The sequence below is a fragment of the Oncorhynchus nerka genome, linkage group LG16, assembly GCF_034236695.1.
Source record: "Oncorhynchus nerka isolate Pitt River linkage group LG16, Oner_Uvic_2.0, whole genome shotgun sequence".
In the NCBI taxonomy this organism is placed as follows: Eukaryota; Metazoa; Chordata; class Actinopteri; order Salmoniformes; family Salmonidae; genus Oncorhynchus; species Oncorhynchus nerka.
This window is the reverse complement of record NC_088411.1, coordinates 31,283,524-31,306,402: the sequence shown is the minus strand read 5'-3', so window position 1 is coordinate 31,306,402 and position 22,879 is coordinate 31,283,524. Positions and strand designations below refer to the sequence as shown.

The window sequence follows — 22,879 nt, the reverse complement described above, 5'->3', positions numbered from 1 at the left end:
ACACCCGTGCCCTCAACTTAGTCTCGGACCTAACAACACCCGTGCTAATATATCCTCTAAACAGGTTTGCCGACTTAGTCTCGGACCTAACAACACCCGACTTGGTCTCAACTTAGTCTCGACCTAACAACACCCGTGCTAATATATCCTCTAAACAGGTTTGCCGGCCCTCAACTTAGTCTCGGACCTAACAACACCCGTGCTAATATATCCTCTAAACAGGTTTGCCGGCCCTCGACTTGGTCTCGGACCTAACAACACCCGTGCTAATATATCCTCTAAACAGGTTTGCCGGCCCTCAACTTAGTCTCGGACCTAACAACACCCGTGCTAATATATCCTCTAAACAGGTTTGCCGGCCCTCAACTTAGTCTCGGACCTAACAACACCCGTGCTAATATATCCTCTAAACAGGTTTGCCGGCCCTCGACTTGGTCTCGGACCTAACAACACCCGTGCTAATATATCCTCTAAACAGGTTTGCCGGCCCTCAACTTAGTCTCGGACCTAACAACACCCGTGCTAATATATCCTCTAAACAGGTTTGCGGGTCCTCGACTTCGTATCTGACCTAACAACACCCGTGCTAATATATCCTCTAAACACCGGCTTCTCGGGTATTATCACTTATGTAGATGTCAGAGTGGAGTGCAATGACAATCATCGTAGCACGGTGATAAAGAAGTCATGACGAGAGCATGTTGGTGTTTCTCTACATATGTAATGGTTTGAAAATAGAGCAATAGCTTTCAAACAATTTAACAGTCCATTTCCACGCTGCATTATGGGAGTCTAAATCTGCATTTATTTCTATGAGAAACTAGACAGAGCACAATAATATACAGGTGTTGTTATTGCACAGATACACAGGCGACTGAAATAGCGCATGCACCACACAATAACACTGACAAGGATTGACAAGGACTTCGACAGTTTTGTGTGCTATAAGACCAATGTGGCATATATATAAATCATTTAAAGAATAGACCAATGCATTTCAGACAAAATATTTATAACAGTAAAAATATCACTGCAACTGTCAAGTCCCCTTAGCCAGGGGGAGATTGGTCATTCTCCCTTTTGACCAATTAACAAAAGTACCAACACGATTACATACAATTCCTCTGTTTGCTAAACTGGTATTCAAAACAAAACATTCTTGACAATGTTAAATAAAACAAAACATTCTTGACAATGTTAAAGGCTTCTACTCATTGTCATTGTGCGATGTAGAAGAGTTTTGTGGAAAGAACTACAGTCAAAACAAAAACCCTGAAACGTTCTGAGATGATCTATAAAACATAACCATATGTTGAAAATGAAACGTCTACATTCTCAAGAATGGACAGCAGTTTCCTGTCTTGTACAATACAATCAGGTAGGATTTGGTGCTATAAACGAAGTCTGTCCCATCTGAAAAATGTACTCATATAGTATGATTGAGTAGTGTATGATATAGGCTAGTCCGTCCTACAGATGTAGGATCTTAATTTGATCTATATTGTCACAGCAAAATAATCCTGCAGCAACAGGATTTGAACGTTTAGTCCATAATGTTGCTTGATCGGTGGTTAGGCTATTAGCTGGAAAAAAGTAAGCTACATAAAAAGTGCAATACTGTTAATATAATCATGTGTTAGTGTGGGTTTTCAGCTCATTTATATTTGGCTCTTCAAATTCTCTGAAACAAAAGGGTAATCAAATTAAGATCCTAAAATCTGTAGAAATAATATTACCAGTATGTACACAAGCAAATCAGCTGGTACTGTAGGCTACAAGCAAATTATTTCCAAATACAGGATGACATTAAGTCAGGAAAAATATGTACAAGCAAATCAATTAATGTTCCTTGATGGTCATCTTACCTTAAATGTTAATATAGTACATTTTTTGTAGATCTTTGGACAATATATGTCAGATAACTCATTATGCAGCTATTGAAAATCAGTTTGAGGTTTGACTGCATTGCACTGTAAAGCGGTCCTGTCTGTCAATCAGTGTTTCCTATCTTCAAGTTTCTCTCACAATGACGCTCTCATGGAGTACCTTTACTTGAAATCATCATCTGCATAAATCATAAATACACATTTGTAAACACTCCACTTTACATTCTCCAAAAATACTAACCTCTTTTAAAATTTGGTTCAAAAACAGTTCATATTCTCATCTTTAAATAGAAATTGCAGTATCAAATAATGTCTTGTGTCACAGAGCAGTCCTTAAGTTTTATACAAACTGCCAGCCTACTAACATTACTTATGAATTCAGTTGTTAACCCTCTTTGTCCTCTCACTTAAAGATGCACTGTGCAGAAATCGATCCCCCATTTCTTGGTTGGCAAAATTCAGATAGTACACCTAATTTCAGTTTATATGGTGACAAAACAAGCAAGTATAGTGAAGAGAATCATTGTACCATCTAAACCAGTGTGAAATGATGTATCATTTCCATAAGCAAAATGTTTATTTTCAGCTATAAGCAGCTGGTGTACAAATCCAAAAAGTAAAACTAAACTTAACGGGAAGCATAGAAATAGCACACATAGAACAAATCTTCTTAGACTTGCTTTCAATTAAAGATCTAGAACTTATTTTTATATGTGAATTTGGTCAGGTCGCCCAAAACGTTCCATATTGCAGCTTTAAATCTGAGGTACGGGAAATTACTTTTGTACTTTTCAGAACCAATTATTTTCATACAAAATGTTCAACCCAGTAATTTCCCATTTCCGAGTGGTGTCACATAAGATGAACAGTAACCTGCTGTGTTCAAATTATTTATGAAAATACACTGCAACAAAAAAAATGAAGGGTGCTTTGTGGTTCTATACATAATCTTTGAGGGACATGATATGAGCAACTGAACCTTTTTTGTTTTAAATAGCAGCATTTCTTCTAGCAGCGTACCCTGCTTGGGGTCTGCCTCATTCTTGTTCCCCCTTGAAGTAAAAAAAAAGCTTTTATAAATTGTCACTAACGTTCAATAAACCACATATTACACAGTAAATCCCTTTCTTTTAGACGAATCAACATGATAAATACACAGTACAGCGCGAGACATGAAACATTTAACTACCTTAAAATAACATTGCAAGTTGTACTTTTAAACTAGCGTCAAACAAATGTCTTACTGTAATTAATACACAGCGATGAAATGTGCTACTGTTGTATACCTGATACAGTTAACCTGAATAAATGCGTTCCATTAAACTCCTGTAAAATAGTACTTACGGTATATGTATACAGACACATTACGGCACAATGTGATATTCAGTTACATTTTACAAGGTGGATGTCCCATTAAATGTTCCCTAATGTGCTATTGTCAAGTCAGTTCTATGAAGCCCATATCTGTGCTTATGTATTACGACTGCCTTATAACTTGCGATGAGCGAGTTCATAATGCATTATAGATACAGTATGTGCTTAAATGTTATTCCATCCATGAGAACAGCTGATAGAACAGCCATGCTGAGCGAGGACTTTGACAATGAACGAAGCTATAGCAGGCGTTTCCCTTATCATTAAGTTAACCAGCGTACATATCAGTTATACATATGAAGGCTATATTAAGTTTTTCCTATGTCAGTGAATACAGATCTTGTTAATGCAGTATAGCACAATATGCTCATTTTTCATCATTAAGAGAGTGATAGTTAAGTTTCTCATGGATGGTAAAGGGCTAAAAGACAATCGTTCAATTTCAACATTACTAACAATGGTTTGAAGTTGAGCTTTTGTTTTTAAAATCATCCTTATGCTGAAGCTTAAGTTATAATGTAGTCACAAATATCCTTCTACGAGAGTCCTCTGTATCACCCTCCCATAGGTTGCATCCCAATTCTCTACCCTTTTCATTAAAACACATTGAATTGGTGTAAGCATTCACTGGGGAGAGAGTTTCAGCTAACGTTAAAGTTTCACCTAGAAAATTCATGATAGGCAGTGTACACTTCAAAAGAAGGATAGCAAAATGGGATGCAAACTTGGTTTCACCATCCCCCCTTCAGTACGCTCCTTTTCCTTCCCTATTTTCTTGCCTATTTCACCACAACATTTGTAACTATTTCCCCCCCTCTAGTTGATCATGGGGTCATCTCCACCAGGCGAGGCCAGCACGGGGACACTAACGAAGGGTACATCCTTAGTCTTGTCCCCCTTGAGCGAGGTGGAGTTGGACTGGTGGGACACGGAGGTGAAGGACAGATGGTCGTGCTCCAGTATTGCCAGGCGGTCCTGTGGTTTCTCCTTCTTCAGATAGAACATCTTCCTCAGGGTCTTCAGCTGCTGCAGCTCACAGAAGGTCTCCAAGACAACCAGCATAACAACCAGGCCCAGGAGGAGGTAGACTGGAGAGAGAAAAGGAATAATACAGACAAGGGGTTACTAGAGGAACCATTATCAATCACAGAAGGTCTCCAGGACCACCAGCATCAATCAGGCCGGGCAACAGGTAGACTGAGGGGGGCGGCAGAGACGGAGAGAGTGATGTTGCATTTCATTAAAATAACATTTTTAGCAATATTTACTCATGGCTTTCATGCCAATGATGCTCATTGAATTGAGAGGGAGAGATTAGTTAAACCAACACTAGCTGAGACGGAGAAAGGATGTGACCTTACCAGATGCTCTTATCCAAAGCGACTTAGTACATTCATCTTAAGATAGCTAGGTGGGACAACCACATATCACAGTATACATTCATACACATTGCTCATATATTATACAGCGCCAAGCCAAACCGCCTGACTCAAGTCATCTTACTTACCCCTGCTAAAATAGGAACCAGCTCACTACCCCCCTAATACTATCCCCTCAGCTCTGTTGTCTTACCACCCCAGGAAACAAAGACATTCCATCGCAAGAACACATACACCCAGCCATAAAACTGACCCCCTCTGTTCTCTTCTTTCACGACCCCCTCTGCTCTCCTGTATCAGATTTCCTGACACACAAATACCTTCTTGCATGAACACACACACCTTACCCCCCATCTCAGTCCAGGTCAAAGGGAGCTCAGAGAACAAGACTCTGCTATGCACCAATGGGGCCCGCTCTGGCTAGAGCAAGGCCCGCCTCCAACTCTTTGTGACCAGTCAGAAGACCAAAACGACAAGACTCCACCTACTTTATTATATGCATAAAAATGAATGTAACCTTTGTATAAGGCCTCTTTTTCACCTGACCCCTCATCGGGTTATATGAACTAGATCCGTGCACGATGTAAAGCAAGATATCTTTGACCAATAAACAGCCTTTTGATACACCTGATTCCACTCTGTCCAGCATCCATGATTTGGTCTCAACTCTCCAGTATTTAAACACTAACAAACTTGGTAGCATGAGGATGGTTATTCCTGAATTCGATCTATGATAAATTGGTGTGAGAGGCGAGACAAATCATCCGGTTCGAATCAGACGGATGAGTGACCGAACCAGGAGAAAATCAGCCATTCATCTTGCCTCAGGAAATCTGATCAGAGCGCTCTACTAAAAGGTAAGCAAAGCCTGTTAAATCGAAATCTGCATATTGTATCTTAGCCTAAACCAAATTTTGATCAGAAAGTACTGGGCGTGAGTATGAATCGTTGCCAAATAATTTTTTACATAAGAAGGCATTGATTAAAGATATCTTGTTTTGAAAGATTTTTTTATTTAATAATTGGCCTATACTGTGTTATTTTAATAGGAATGTGTGAATCGTGATTGACCAATGTGTTAGATTCCTCCTGGGAATAAATAGAGGCTGTGTTTTAACATGTAACGGACACGATTATGAATGTTGGAAATTCAATGAGAATTTCATACGAATGAATGTGGTGATAGATGAACCGAATCTGCATGTAAAATGTCCTATTGATACGTTGTGTACTATCGAATAGGTCTTGTGGAGGTGTGGTTATAGTTCAATGATAGATGAACCGAATCTGCATGTAAAATGTCCTATTGATAACGAATAGGTATTGTTGAGGTGTGGTTGGATTGAATGAATCTGCATGAAAAATGCCCTATTAAAAAGCTGTCTACAATTTAACAGGTTATGTAAGAGGTGTAGTCGAGTAGATATAGGATATGTAAGTTTGGCGTTCCACTAGACAGAGATCGGGAATGATGTGACCATTGCACATCAAACAATAACATAATATAACCAGAGTTGACAAGAGATTTTGAGACCGGGGAAATTAAATTGAGAGAAACGGTTGTCGCGGAGTAAACCGCTAGGTTGGGATACGTAACTGGGCTATTATGCACACGTGCTGATAGACAAAACTACCTTAGTAGTCGAATGGCCGTGCAACTTTGATTGACAGCCGCCGGGCTAAAACACTGATTTTCGCTTTTTTCATTGCTGTTGATATTGCCAAAAGTTTAAAATTGTTCTGACAATTGTTATGGAATCGCTTGAATTTACTGATATAAGTTCATAAAGGAAGTTACTGAATTATTTACAGAAAGTATTTAAATGATTCGCAAACAAAAATAAACTATTTTTCTAAAGTTTACAATTACTCTGACAATTGTTATAGAACCGCATATTTTCACTAATATATTGTTCCAAAAGGAAATCACCGAATCATTTCTAGAAAATACCTAAATAAATCGCTGAACAAATTCAAATTAGATGCCGGAGAAGCACACACGTGGATGCCACCACGTTACTGATAAGATCTTTCTGTGAGAGGGTGGGGGCGCATGGGAGAAGTCTGAGCCAGCACTACAGTACATCCCTGTTCTCGATCAGGGACGGGCTGAGTATACAAAGATAGAAATAAGCTACACAAAGGACTGACTAAAACCTAGTGTTACGGATATAGTTATCCTGTGTGTGTGTTTCTTTTCTCTCCTTCTCCCCTCACAGGTGAAAATCATCACTCCCCAATCAGTCAACAATCAATCATCAATCAGAAGACACACCTCCTCCTATTTCCTACCCGATCACAGTTCCTTCCCCATGGTTTAAAAACCCCATCATTTGTTTGTTCTAGAGAGCAATCTCTCTGTAAATGCCATGTCTGTAGGTCTCTGTGTTTCACTCTCGCTTTGTGTCGTAACCTCTCTTTTGTTTAAGCACCTCATAGCACTTTGTCATCACCTGTGAGTATTGTTTTTGGTTATGGTGTTTGTTTGTTGCTGGTGGTAAAAGGGGGAAACCAAGACAAGTCGCCCATGGGCATACACTACCCGTAGGTGAACTTTGTTAAATACACTAGTTAGAACTGGGCGGACCACCCACTGTATTTTTGGTTAGTTAGTTAGCTGTTGTTAAAGTAGGCTAGTCTAGCTTAGGGGTGTTTTTGAATACTTATTGTTTCTTTCCTTGGGTCCAGCTCAGCCCCTTTTCCTGCTCCCCCCATTACCGTGTGTTTATAAATAAACCTGGAGTTTGACGGTAGATTTCTGTTGTCGTGGTTATTTCGTTCACACTTTTACTTTGTCACAATAATAATTTGCATGAGTTATGTTACGGGTCTCATTACCATCCCCCCTAGACTGTCGGGCCAAAAGGGATTCGTAACACCTAGATAAACGCATTATACACATTATCAGACGAATTGGATAAAAATGTCTGCAGCCACCACGCCCAAACTCGGATTCAGTGATTATTTAGATCAGAGTATAATTCATGGAGCGGGAGGTAAAGAACAGTATGAGAAAGTGGAGAAAGTGTGGAAAGGATTCCGGTTAAAATGGACACAAGCAGGTTATTTTAGCGGGGGAATCTCCAAGATATGCAGAAAAAGCTACTGGAAGACGTAGGGAAAGCAACGGCAAGTGAGACAGAGAGGAACAAAGCTCATTGGTTCAAGAAGGAAGGGACTAGAGAGAGAAAGCGGGCAGAAGCAGAATTGAATGTAGGAACATGGGCTATAGAGGAGTGTAGGAGGGTGCAGCCCAGAAAGAAAAAAAACACACCAGACATGATGTGCGTGGCTACTGTGGCATCGGGGGATGTTAAAGCTCTGCCTGAGAACTTGCCCACGGCTCCCCCTGAGGCCGCTTCTCCCTCACTATATCCACAATTGACAATGGAGGCAGTTCAGCCCCCGCCATACTCAAAGGGACAAAATCACCTACAAACAAGATTAGATTCAAACCACTTCTATCAGACGGATAGGGAGGACTGTCATCAGAACATCGAAAACGAAGAAGAAATTGACATGGTGCTCACCCCAGCTCCGATGGGAGCTCCAAACGTGACTAAGATGCAGGAGCTGCTGAAATCATCAATAGCTCAAGTTAAGGAACTCAGGGAGCTAATAGCTAACCAAGATAACAACAGAGAGAGAGCCTACCGTGTGGAAGGCATAATGAGAGGAACAGAAACCGAAGTTACCGAATCAATGGGGTCCGAAATTCTCCGTCGGTCCTCCAGAACCGCTGATAGAAGAGAGCGAGAGCAAGAGATGGCAGGACAGTACCCCCTGCGACCGACACCAGGTGATGCACACACTTTGGAGTACCAGCCCTGGAAAATGACTGATTTAACAACACTGATGGAACAGATGCCTAGCCTACATGGAGGAGCTTCAGCGTGGCTACTTCAACTGCAGACACTTACGTCAGGCCTGCAACTCTGCCTAGGAGACATGAAAGCACTTCTAGCAAGAGCCACCGACCACGGAACCATGGAGGCCCTCATGACAGCAGCTGACCTTGGATGGCGGGCCCCAACACTGCCCATAGACCACTTCCGTACCAGATTATGGGAAGTTCTACGGAGAGCATACCCTACAGAAAGAAACCATGCCACCTTATCCTCCTTTACAATCAACCCAGGTGAGCAACCTGCAGCATACCTGGACAGGGCTAAGACCACATGGAGATCGGTCCACGAAGAACCATTCGATCACACTGATACCACACTCAGCATGTGGAAGGAAATGGTGGTCAACGGGTGTCCTGGAGATGTTAAAACCAAACTCAGAGGAATGGTAGGGTTGATTGCACTTCCTCTGACCCAATTCAATACGCATGTGCACCACCATGTGACCCAGTAAAACAAGGAAAGAGGGGGTGCTGAGATTTGGTCTCAACTCTCCAGTATTTAAACACTAACACTTAGTACATTCATCTTAAGAAAGCTAGGTGGGACAACCACATATCACAGTAAGTACATTTTTTCCTCAAAGTAGCTCTCAGCAAAGTCAAAGCTAGTAAGATAAAACAAAATGTGCGTGTTAGTTCACAAAAGGGGTGCTGTGGGACTTTTTAAAGATTATCTTTAACGAGGTAGTGTTTCAGATGTTTTCAGAAGATGCGCAGGGACTAATTGGGGTGCCAGGACAGAAAAGAGCTTGGAACTGTGCTGAGCGGGAGCTGCCCTCCGGGTAGGGTTGCGAGGGCCAAGAGACCAGAGGTGGTAGAATGGAGTACTAAGGTTGGGCTGTATGTTTTGAGCATAGCCTGGAGGTAGGGAGGGGCAGTTCCTCTTGCTGCTCGGTAAGCAAGTACCGTGGTCTTGTAGTGGATGTGAGCTTCCTTGGGAATGTTGAAAACCAGGCAGTCTGCAGCATTCTGGATAAGTTGCAGGGGTTTGTTGGCACAAGCAGGGAGCCCAGCCAACAGAAAGTCACAGTAGTCCAGATGGGAGATGACAATGCTTAGGACCTGAGCCCGCTTCCTATGTGAGGTAGGGTCATATTCACAGATGTTGTAGAGCATGAACTGCTTTGATATCTGCAGAGAATGACAGGGTGTTGTCCAAGGTCATGGCAAGGTTCTTATCACTCTGGGATGGGGACACCATGGAGTCAACCATGATGGAGAAGTCTTTGAGTGGGCAGGCCATCCCAGGAAGAAGAGCAGCTCAGTCTTGTCGAGGCTGAGGAGGCAGGGCAACATTCAAGCGGAGATATCTGCCAGGCATGCGTGTTGCCATGTGGGTGTCAGAAGGGGGAAGGAGAAAAGTAGTTAACGAGATTTCAGCCGTAAGAAGTTAACAGGATCGATTTGACAACAGCCAGTGAAAGTGCAGGGCGCCAAATTCTAACAGAAAACTCATAATAGAATTCCTCAAACATACAAGTATTATACACCATTTTAAAGCTAAACTTGTTGTTAATCCCACCAGTGTCCGATTTCAAAAAGGGTTTACGACGAAAGCATACCATACCAATGTTAGGTCAGCGCATAGTCACAGAAAAACACAGCCATTTTTCCAGCCAAAGAGAGAAGTCACAAAAAGCAGAAAGAGATAAAAAAATTAATCACCAACCTTTGATGATCTTCATCAGATGGCACTCATAGTTCATATTTATATCCAAAAATCTCAGTTTACATTGGCGCGTTATGTTCAGTAATGTTTCGCTTAGAGCCACATAAATTTACAGAAATACTATACTACTATAAATACTAAATACTATTCATAAATTACAAGTGTAATGCATGGAATTAAAGATCTACTTCCCCTTAATGCAACCGCTGTGTCAGATTTCAAAAACTCTGAGCAATAATCTGAGTACAGCGCTCAGAGACCAAAACAAGCCATACAGATACCCGCCATGTTGGAGTCAACAGAAGTCAGAAATAGCATTATAAATATTAATTTACCTTTGATGATCTTCATCAGAATGCACTCCCAGGAATCCCAGTTCCACAATAAATGTTTGTTTTGTTCGATAAAGTCCATCATTTATGTCCAAATACCTCCTTTTTGTTTGCGCGTTTAGTTCACAAATCCAAATTCACATCTCAAACGATGTATATAATCGATGTATATAATCAATCTTTAAGATGGAACATTATTGAAGATTTATGATAACAACCGGACAATTCCTTTGTCTTTAGAAATGAAAGGGAACGCAGCTCACCCTCACGGCTGCCGCACGAGACTTAGCTCAAGACATTCTGCCAGACACCTGGTTCAAACAGCTCTTATTTGCTCCCCCTTCACAGTAGAAGCCTCAAACAAGGTTCTAAAGACTGTTGACATCTAGTGGAAGCCTTAGGAAGTGCAATTGGTTCAAATTTTACACTGTATATTGGAGAGGCAAAGACTTGAAAACCTCAGATTTCCCACTTCCTGGTTGGATTTTTTCTCAGGTTTATGCCTGCCATACGAGTTCTATTATACTCACATACATCATTCAAACAGTTTTAGAAACTTCAGAGTGGTTTCTATCCAAATCTACTAATAATATGCATATATTAGCTTCTGGGCCTGAGTAGAAGGCAGTTTACTCTGGGCACCTTATTCATCCAAGCTACTCAATACTGCCACCCAGCCATAAGAAGTTAAGTGTCATCCGCATAGCAATGATAGGAGAAACCATATCATTGACGGAACCAAGAGGGTCTAGAAACGAGCCCTGGGGGACACCAGTCATGAGAGTACGTGGTGCAGACACAGATCCTCTCAAATTCACCTGGTAGGAGCAGCCTGTAATCAGAGTGTGCGGTGCCTGAGATGACCAGCCCTGAGAGAGGGTGGAAAAGAAGAAATTATGGTTCTATCTGCTGCCTTCGACACCGAGATCTAAGAGGATGAGAACAGAGGCAGTGCGGAGAGCCTCCATGAAGAAGAGCAGTCTCAGTTGAGTGACCAGTCTTGAATTCAGATAGAACGATATTAGTGACGATAACCTGAGAGAGAGTTGGTCAGAGACAGCACGCTCAAATGTTTTGGAAAGAAAAGAAAGAAAGAAGGGATACCGGTCTGCAGTTTCTGACGTCAGAGTCAAGTGTTGGTTTCTTGAAGAGTAGAGCGACTTGGGCCATTTTGAAGTCAGAGGGGACACAGCCAGTGGTCAGAGATGAGTTGATGAGGGAAGTGAGAAGGTCTCCAGATATAGTCTGAAGAAGGGAGGAGGGGATGGGGTCGAGCGGGCATGTTGTCAGGCGGCTGGACCTCACTAGTCTCAGAAAGGGGATAGTGTGAGTCATAGGATGCGGAAAGGGAAGAGTAGGGTTGAAAAGGCAGGAGGAGACCGGAGGGAGAAGGATTTAGCAGAATGGAGAGAGGATAGAAGAGGAGAGCAAAGATTGACAGCTTTTGACCATCTGGATAGGGGCTGTGGCTAGGGTTGGAGGACAGAAAAGAGACAGAAAAGGAAACAAAGTAGTGATCAGAGACATGGAGGGCTACAGTGAGATTAGTAGGCGAACAGCCTCTAGTAAAGATGAGGTTGAGCGTATTACTTGCCTTGTGAGTGGGAGGGGACTGGGAAAGGGTGAGTTAAAAAGAGGCAAGCAGGGGAATTTGAAAGAAATTCATCGAAAAGCAGACGTCTGGAGGTTGAAGTCGCCAAGTACGAAGAGTGGTGAGCCATCGTCAGAAAATGAGTTTATCAAGGTGTCAAGCTCATTGAGGAATAACAATTTTTTAAAAAGAGCCAAATCTAAGCGCACCTGGTGGGTGACTATTGTCATCTATGTTACACTTGAGTGGACATGTGACTGTATGTAATTCAAATGAAGAGATGGACAGGTGAGGGAGAAAAGAGAAAATTTCCATTTAGGAGAAATGAGGCTGTTCGCCTACTAATCTCACTGTGCCACCACTGCGATGACCAGATGCTCTCGGACTATGTGGGATAACATAGTGAGATGAAGAGAGAGCAGCTGGAGTATGTGTGCGCTCTGGGGTGATCTAGGTCTCCATCAGGGCCAAAAAGTCAAGAGACGGAGGGGCAGCATAAGCTGAGATGAACTCTGCGTTTTTGACTTTAGATTGGCAGTTCCAACGCTGCCAGAGACCAGGAATTCCACATGGGTTGTGTACACTAATTTAGAAAGGTTGCAGCCAAGGGGTGGGGTGTGTCTGTAAAGTCTACAGGGAGAATAGTGAACTGGGATAGAAAACACACACACACACACACACACTACAAGCTACAAATAGCTCAAATAAAATCAGAAAATAAGTATCGTAATTTCTGGACTATTAAGCGCACCCGAATATAAGCCGCATCCACTGAATTAAATGTTTTATTTATTTTGTACATAAATAAGCCGCACGTGCCTACCGGTACATTGAAACAAATGAACTTTACACCGCCTTTAAACGAAACACGGCTTGTAACAAAAATAAAACAAATAGCAGTAAACAGTAGCCTACCAAGAAAGTCATTGGTCACCATCTTCCTCCTCCTGTGCACTGAAACCACTGAAGTCATCTCCTTCGGTGTCGGAGTTAAATAGCCTCAGAATTGCTTCATCCGATGTTGGATCCCCGCTGAGCTCATGCTGCCTTCTTCAACACGCAGCAGTCCAGCCTTTCGAAACCCGTTGATGACAGTGGATTTTTTGACAATGCTCCACGCGGTCAGGACCCACTGGCAGACTTGACCATAAGTAGCTCTTCGCATGCGGCCCGTTTTAGTGAAGGATTTCTCCCCACTTGTCATCCAAGCCTCCCACTGAACACTGAGCGCCACCTTGATGGGAAGTTTGAGCGCGCTCGATTTACGTCACATTATGTGACGGTGCTCAGTTTTTTGGCGGCATGAATCTTGTGAAAGCGGGAAAAATCCATAAATTAGCCACGTCATTGTATAAACCGCGAGGTTCAAAGCTTGGGAAAAAAGTAGCGGCTTATAGTCCGGAAATTACGGTAGGTAAAACACTCAAATGAGAGTTGTGGCACCTTCCGCTCTTTCCTTCCTCGAACAACTCTGCTGAACAGTCTTCGGTTCGGCGACGGTCTTAGTTTTGTGACGAGACATCTGCTGACACGGCAGCCGCTGAACTTAGAAGAGGAAGCAACACTAGGAGAGAGGTGATCAGATTTTCTCAGAGCCAAAATATTATTTTCTCCATAATTACACAAAAACAGGAGTATGCTTTCTAAATGTTTCAAAAACAACTAAATGTATTACTATTAAGTAATGGGGTATCTAGCTTAATTTAATATATTTTTTTGTGACCTGCGATTCTTAACTAATGTATACTACATGGCCAAAAGTATGTGAACACCCCTTCAAATTAGTGGATTAATCTATTTCAGCTACACACTGACAGGTGTATAACTTTTTTTTTTTAAAGCACACAGCCATGCAAACTCCATAGATAAACATTGGCAGCAGAATTGCCCGTACTGAAGAGCTCAGTGACTTTCAACGTGGCACCGTCATAAGACACCACCTTTCTAACAAGTCAATTTGTTACATTTCTGCCCTGCTAGAGCTGCCCCGGGTCAACTGTAACTGCTGTTATTGTGAAGCGGAAATGTCTAGGAGCAACAACGGCTCAGCCGTGTAGTGGTAGGCCACACAAGCTCACAGAACGGGACCACTGAGTGCTGAAGCGCATACAAATTGTCTGTCCTCGGTTGCAACACTCACTACAGAGTTCCAAACTGCCCCTAGAAACAGCATCAGCACAAGAACTGTTCATCTGGAGCTTCATGAAATGGGTTTCCATGGCCGAGCAGCCGCACACAAGCCTAAGATCCCCATGAGCAATGCCAAGCGTTGGCTGGAGTGGTATAAAGCTCGCCGCCATTGGACTCTGGAACAGTGTAAACGCGTTCTATGGAGTGATTGATCACACTTCGCCATCTGGCAGTCTGATGGCTGAATCTGCCCCAATGCAGTGCCAAATGTTAAGTTTGGTGCAGAAGGAATAAATAGTTTATGGCCGTTGTTCATGTTTCGGGCTAGGCCCCTTAGTTCTAGTGAAGGGAAATCTTAACGCAACAGCATACGAATGGCATTCTAGACGATTCAGTGCTTCCAACTTTGTGGCAACAGTTTGGGGAAGGCCCTTTCCTGTTTCAGCATGACAATGCCCCCGAGCATTAAGCGAGGTCCAGAGAAATGGATTGTCAACAACAGTGTGGAAGAACTTGACTGGCCTGCACAGAGCCCTAACCTCAACCCCATCAAACACCTTTGGTACAGTGCCTTGCGAAAGTATTCGGCCCCCTTGAACTTTGCGACCTTTTGCCACATTTCAGGCTTCAAACATAAAGATATAAAACTGTATTTTTTTGTGAAGAATCAACAACAAGTGGGACACAATCATGAAGTGGAACGACATTTATTGGATATTTCAAACTTTTTCAACAAATCAAAAACGGAAAAATTGGGCGTGCAAAATTGGAAATGTGGAATGTTTGGGATCCTCTGAATTTCTGGAGACTAATTGAACCAGACCAGCTTCTGATCAACCTGGGAGTGTCAGAAACCCTGAACAGATAAACCAACAGGTAAAAATGTTTTTGCGCCCAAATGCTTACTTAGAAGCCCTTAACCAACAATGCAATTCAAGGAATAGAGTTAAGAAAATAAACTAAAGTAAAAAATAAAAAGTAAAGTCTGGGTGGCCATTTGATTAATTATTCAGCAGTCTTATAGCTTGGGAGTAGAAGCTGTTAAGGAGCCTTTTGGACCTAGACTTGGCGCTCCGGTACTGCTTGCCATGCGGAAGCAGAGAGAAAAAGTCTATGATTTGGGTGACTGGAGTCTGACAATTTTTTGGGCCTTCCCCTGACACCGCCTAGTAGGTCTTGGATGGCAGGAAGCTTGTCCCCAGTTTTGTATTGGGCCGTACGCACCACCCTCTGTAGCGCCTGAAGGTCGGAGGCCGAGCAGTTGCCATACCAGGCGGTGATGCAGCCGGTCAGGATGCTCTCGATGGTGCAGCTGTATAAATTTGAGGATCTGGGGACCCATGACAAAAGAATTCAGTCTCCTGAAATGGAAAAAGGTGTTGTCGTGCCCTCTTCACGACTTGTCTTGGTGTGTTTGGACCATGATTGTTGGTGATGTGGACACCAAGGAACTTGAAACTCAACACGCTCCACTACAGCCCCGTCGATGTTAACGGGGGCCTGTTCGGCCCTCCTTTTCCTATAGTCCACGATCAGCTCCTTTGTCTTGCTCACATTGAGGGAGAGGTTGTTGTCCTGGCATCACACTGCCAGGTCTCTGACCTCGTCCCTATAGACCGTCTCATCGTCTCATTGTTGTGACGTCAGCAAACTTAATGACAGTGTTGGAGTCGTGCTTAGCCACGCAGTCGTTGGTGAACAGGAGGGGACTAAGCACGCACCACTGAAGGGCCCCGGTGTTGAGGATCAGCGTGTTAGGTGTGTTGCCTACCCTTGCCACCTGCGGTCGACCTGTCAGGAAGTCCAGGATCCAGTTGCAGATGGAGGGGTTTAGTCCCAGGGTCCTTAGCTTCGTGATGATCTTCGTGGGCACTATGGTGTGGAACGCTGAGCTGTAGTCAATGAACAGCATTCTCATATTGGTGTTCCTTTTGTCCAGGTTGGAAATGGCAGTGTGGCGTGAGATTGAGACATCTGTGGGTCTGTTGGGGCGGTATGTGAATTGGAGTGGGTCTAGGGTTTCCTGGATGATGGTGTAGATGTGAGGCATGACAAGCCTTTCAAAGCACTTAATGGCTACCGTCGTGAGTGCTACAGGGCGGTAAACATTTAGGCAGGTTATCTTCTCTTCCTTGGGCACAGGGACTATGGTGGTTGCTTGAAACATGTAGGTATTACGGACTCGGTCAGGGAGAGGTCGGCGCATGCTCGGAGTACACGCCCTGGTAATCTGTCTGGCCTCGCGGCCTTGTGAATGTTGACCTGTTTAAAAAGGTCTTCCTCACATCGGCTACAGAACACCTGGTGCTCTCATGCATGCTTCAGTGTTGCTTGCCTCGAAGTTTGCAAGCCCTGACACATCCGACGAGCGTCAGAGCCAGTGTAGTAGGATTCAGTCTTCGTCCTGGATTGCCTCTTTGCCTGTTTGATGGTTCGTTTTAGGGCATAGTGGGACTTCTTATGAGCGTCCGGATTGGTGTCTCGCTTCTTGACAGCGGCAGCTCTAGCCTTTAGCTCGGTGCAGATGTTGCCTGTAATCCATGGATTCTGGTTGGAATATGTACGTATTGTCACTGTGGGGATGACTTCGTCAATGCACTTATTTATGAAGCCGGTGACTTAGGTGGTATACTTCTCAATGCCATTGGATGAATCACAGAACATATTCCAGTCCGTGCTAGCAAAATAGTCCTGTTGCGTAGCATCTGCATCATCTGACCACTTCTGTATAGAGCAAGTCACTGGTATTTCCTGCTTTCGTTTTTGCTTGTATGCAGGAATCAGGAGGATAGAATTATGGTCAGATTTGCCAAACGGAAGTCGAGCTTTGTAAGCGTCCTCTGGTTAGTGCCAGCATCAGTCTTAGTGCCAGCATCAGTTTGTGGTGGTAAATAGACGACTACGAATAATATACATGAGAACTCTTGGTAGATAGGATACCTCATGATAAGCTGTAGACCACACTACCTCAAGCGAGCAATACAGACACTTCTTTAATATTAGACTATTGCACACCAGCTGTTATTGACAAAGACACACACCCCCGCCTCTAGTCTTACCAGACGTAGCTGCTCTGTCCTGCTGATGCACGGAAAACACAGCCAGCTCTATATTATCGGTGCCACGACTCAGTGGCTTAACCGTTTTTAATGTCTCGTTGGTAGGATAGTCTCGACCGTATAGCGAGTGTTTTCCAGTGATTGCACGTTGGCCAATAGAACCGATGGTAATGGCGATTTACTCACATCCTAACACAGCACCCCGACCTTCTCCCTCCATCTCTGCCTTTTCTTCACGCAAAGGACGGGGATTTGAGCCTGGTCTCCGGAGAGCAGCATGTCCTTGTGTTTATATACACATGTCTTTTATGTTTATATAAGAATCGCATACTTATTTTCTACAAAGTACCTATACACCATTGTGTTCAATAAAAAAAGTGAGCAAAAAAACAACATTATTTTGGGAGTGATCCATGCTCAATCAAGCACAATTATTGTGTGATAAATGATCAGCTGGCTCTTAAAGGGATGGTCCGTTACTGTGGTAACTGCTTGCCTGTGATGGAGAAAATCAGAGTGATTTCTTCCTAGCAGCAGACAGGTGCAGCAAACGCAAACGTATATTGAAAAACAACCTAGCATGTGAACAACACGATGTAACTGGCCAAAAAACGAGGACAAGGTCACACTTTAGTAGCCTTTCTTGTAACTTCTACATGTAGGCTATGGATTAAAACATTTAAATAAAATGTTCCCCAAATGCTCTGTGACCACCCGCCAATGTGGCTGGTGAAATATACATTCGTAGTTACCAATCCTGGAGGTGACCTTAGAAGGGGAAGCCTTGTCACTTCCTTTCTGGCGCACGTCACTTCTTGTTGAAGGTGGTAAGAGGGAGAGCTTGGTTTGGTGTTTTGGAAAGTCGATTGAAAAAGTTGAGTTACTAGCTAAGCTACCTTTTGAGTTTGGATCCTGCGACTAACTGTCCAGTGATCCAGCCAACCAAGGCCGGGTCTGAGGAGCTGTTTGGTGCCTAGCTAGCTGCCTATTAAGCTAGCAGGGTTTTCTTGAGGGCTTGAACGCAGCCCACGACGCGTTTAGTCATTGTAGCTGGGACCGCAGATTGTGGCTGTCTCGATCCCTGATGTTTTTGTTGTTGTCAATCTTCCCTGGGCCCTGCTCTGTCTGGAAGTGCGAGGAGTAACAACTATGTTGCTACCATGACAAAGACGAAAGACGGCGGGAGTATGGCCACCCGGACTATTTGGCCACCCGGACAATTTGCATTGACACCCCCACCCTTTGTTTTTACAATGTTGCTACTTGTCACTTTACCCCTATGTACAAATTAGCAAGATGGCCCCAACAGCTCTGCTCTAGCTTCTAAACAACTTTGTAGTGTTTTGTTTTTGTGTGCTATTTCTTACATTATTAGCCCAGAATGTTTTTTTTGTGTTATTACATGCAGCCAGAAATAACTTCTGGATATCAGAGCGGGGGTAACTCACCAGCATTACGACCAGGAATACAACTTTCCCGAATTGGATCCTTTGTTCGCACCCCCCAGGGCAATTGATCTTATCCCAGAGGCTGCTCCAAGAAGCCGCCGGCGAAGAAGAGGTATTCGGAGTGGACTTCTAGTTCGACTCAGGAGGGGGGGGACCATCCACTGTTTCTGAGTGTATTACTCGCTAATGTTCAGTTTCTGGACAAAGTAGATGAGCTCAAGGTGAGGATCTTCTTCCAGAGAAACATCAGGGATAGTAACATACTCTTTCAAAGAAACATGGCTCTCTCAGGATATACTGTCCCCGTCCATACATCCATCTGGGTTCTCAGTACATCGTGCAGACAGGAATAAAGAACTCTCCTTGAAGAAGAAAGGCAGGGGTGTATGTTTCATGATTAACCATTCATGGTGCGATTGTGATAACATACAGTAACTCAAGTCCTTCTGGTCACCCGATCTAGAATACCTCACAATCAAATGCCAACCGTATTGCGTCCCAAGAGAATTCTCTCCGGTTATCGTCAGAACCGTGTTAATCCTCCCTCAATCCAATACCATGACGGCCCTCAAAGAACTGGAAACCACATATCCTGAGGCCGCATCTATTGTAGCTGGGGATTTTAATAACAAAGCAAATTTTAGGAAAACGCTAGCGATGTTCTATCAACACAATCAACACTCCTTCCAGACTCACATCAAACATCTCCAATCCAAAGTTAAATCTAGAATTGGCTTCCTATTTCGCAACAAAGCATTCTTCACTCATGCTGCCACAAATACCCTCGTAAAACTGACCATCCTACCAATCCTTGACTTCGGCGATGTCATTTACAAAATAGCCTCCAATACCCTACTCAATAAATTGGATGCAGTCTATCACAGTGCCATCCGTTTTGTCACCAAAGCCCCATATACTACCCACCACTGCGACCTGTACGCTCTCGTTGGCTGGCCCTCGCTTCATACTAGTCGCCAAACCCACTGGCTCCAGGCCATCTACAAGACTCTGCTAGGTAAAGTCCCCCCTTAGCTCGCTGGTCACCATAGCAGCACCCACCTGTAGCATGCGCTCCAGCAGGTATATCTCTCTGGTCACCCCCAAAGCCAATTCCTACTTTGGCCGCCTCTCCTTCCAGTTCCCTGCTGCCAATGACTGGAACGAACTACAAAAATCTCTGAAACTGGAAACACTCATCTCCCTCACTAGCTTTAAGCACCAGCTGTCAGATCACTGCACCTGTACATAGCCCATCTATAATTTAGCCCAAACAACTACCTCTTCACCTAGTGTATTTATTTTGCTCCTTTGCACCCCATTATTTCTATTTCTACTTTGTACATTCTTCCACTGCAAATATATCATTCCAGTGTTTTACTTGCTATATTGTATTTACTTCGCCACCATGGCCTTTTTGCCTTTACCTCCCATCTCACCTCACCTGCTCACATTGTATATAGATTTATTTTTCTACTGTATAATTGACTGTATGTTTGTTTTATTCCATGCGTAACTCTGTGTTGTTGTATGTGTCGACCTGCTTTGCTTTATCTTGGCCAGGTCGCAGTTGTAAATGAGAACTTGTTCTCAACTTGCCTACCTGGTTAAATAAAGGTGGGGGGAAAAAAAGAAAAAAAAATGACTGTATTCCCTGTGCTGAGAACACACTCAACCACTGCGTCTCTCTCTTCCGGGATGCATACAAGGCCCCTCGCCCGCCCTCCCTTCAGCAAATCAGATTATGACTCCATTTTGCTTCTCTTCCTATTAGGCAGAAACTCAAAACACGAAGTACCGGTGCTAAGGTCTATTCAACGCTGGTCGGACCAATCAGAATCCATACTTGAAGATAGTTTTGATCACGCAGGCTGGGATATGTTCCGGGTGGCCTCTGAGAATAACATTGATGTATACACGGACACAGTGACTGAGTTCATCAGGAAGTACATCTGTATTCCCTCTAAGGCAGGGGTGTCAAAGTCAAATGGACGGAGGGCCAAATAAAAAAATCAGCTACAAGACGAGGGCCGGACTGTTCGAATGTTCATTGAAAAATTTTTAAATGACGCATATAGTCTAGTGAACCTAATTGAACCTACTGAAAACCTAACAAATATATTACAATATGATCAGATAAATAAAGCAATATTTTCTTATGGCTCTGTCAGTAATCTTTAATTTTCAACAGACACAAAAGACAAATTTCCTTTATATAAATATCCCCATAACATGAACATTAAATGAAAGAAACCGGTATTCAAGGCACCATCAGTAGACTATATTTTCTATTTTAGCAAAAGTGGGCTAAATTTACTTCAAAGAAAAAACAATAATAGCAATTTTCTATCATCCACTCAACTGAAATATTTTTAAAATATAATTGGATTGAAATACAAAAAAATAAAGTGCAAAAATCTATTAATCAAAACAACACTTTGTTTAAGGAGAAGTAACATGCAGTGAAAACAAATATTAAATTTTAACTTTTAAACTTGAACTGAGTAAAAACTCTAAATATGTGATTGCACAGTAATGTTCACTTGTTTGAGGTTGAGGGTGATACTTGGTGGTGTCCCATCTTTTCCACAAGTTCATCAATGTTCGGGTAAGGCTCTGAGCTGAAGAAATCCTCAGAATTGAGTGGAGGTGTTCAGCAGTAAGTCGACTTCTGTGTGATGTTTTGTTCAGGTTCATCAAAGAAAACAGTTGTTCACACAGGTATGTGCTGCCAAACATAGACAACGTTTGAGCAGCCTGGATGCGCAGCTGGGGCATTGTGCCGGGAGGAAACGGGCGAACTCCGCAGCACCCACTGCCGCATATTTTGCCCTCAGTGCATCATTGCATTGGAGGTCAATCAACTCCATTTGGAGGTTTGGTGGTGAGCTTTCCACGTCAACAGCAAATGGGTTACCGAGCAGTTCCAACCTGCTTTTTGTGCTTCAAAGTCAGCAAATCGGCGTCGAAAGTCAGCGGCAAGCATACCTATTTTATCAGCCAACTGTGTGCTCGGGAACGCACTGGTAGAGAGCTTCTCTTTCATGGTCTGGCAGCTGGGAAAGTGGCTCAAATTTTCTTTCCGCATCTGCGTCTCCCACAGAGTCAGTTTGGTTTTAAATGCCTTCACTGTACTGTACATATCAGAGATGACACGATCCCGACCCTGCAGCTGCAAGTTTATTGCATTCAGATGACTCGTAATGTCACACAGAAAAGCCATTTCACACAGAAACATTTCGTCTCGGAGTTGTGTTGTGTCTTTCCCTTTGCTGTCCAAGAACAGACAAATCTCCTCACGAAGCTCGAAACATCTTTGAAGCACCTTTCCCTGGCTTAGCCATCGCACCTCTGTGTGATAAGGCAAATCACCATGCTCCGTTTCTAACTCCGTCAGAAATGCCTTGAACTGGCGGTGATTCAAACCTTTGGCTCTGATAAAGTTAACTGTGCGCGTGATGATGCTCATTATATGCTCCATTTTCAAGGCTTTACCGCACAACGCTTCCTGGTGTATGATACAATGATAAGCTGTCAGCTCACCTGTCGCGTTTTCCTCTTGCATCTTTTCCGTATCTTCGCCACCAGTCCGCTCCTGTGTCCACACATCGCAGGTGCTCCGTCGGTTGTCAAACCCACGAGTTTTTCCCAAGGCAGCTCCATCTCATTTACACATCTTGACACCTCTTCATACAAATCATGCCCCGTAGTTGTGCCATGCATAGGACGTAAAGCCAAAAACTCCTCTGTCACGCTTAGGTTGGAGTCCACTCCGCGGATGAAAATTGACAACTGGGCAATGTCAGAAATGTCGGTGCTCTCATCCACAGCCAAGGAATATGCAATAAAATCTTTTCCCTTTTTCACAAGCTGCTCTTTTAGATTGATGGACAACTGGTCTACTCTCTCGGCAATGGTGTTTCTGCTCAGACTCACATTTAAAAAGAGTTGCCTTTTTCTGGGCAAACTTCGTCACAAACTTTAATCATGCAGTTTTTGATGAAATCCCCCTCCGTAAATGGCCGGGCTGATTTAGCGATCTCTTCTGCCAAAATAAAACTGGCCTTGACAGCAGCCTGGCCTTGTGATTTGGCTTTTTTGAACAGA

At 43.3% G+C, this 22,879-nt stretch overlaps 1 protein-coding gene across 1 annotated transcript in view; it reads right to left on the bottom strand.

The window, feature by feature from the left end:
• Positions 1–991: 991 nt before the first annotated feature.
• Positions 992–22,879, bottom strand: part of kcnk1b (potassium channel, subfamily K, member 1b) — a 34,001-nt gene continuing 12,113 nt past the window's right edge. Inside the window, exon 3 of the mRNA XM_029685404.2 lies at positions 992–4,348. Coding sequence (XP_029541264.1) covers positions 4,077–4,348 — 272 coding nt within the window. The 3' untranslated portion in view covers positions 992–4,076. The remainder of the gene's footprint in view (positions 4,349–22,879) is intronic.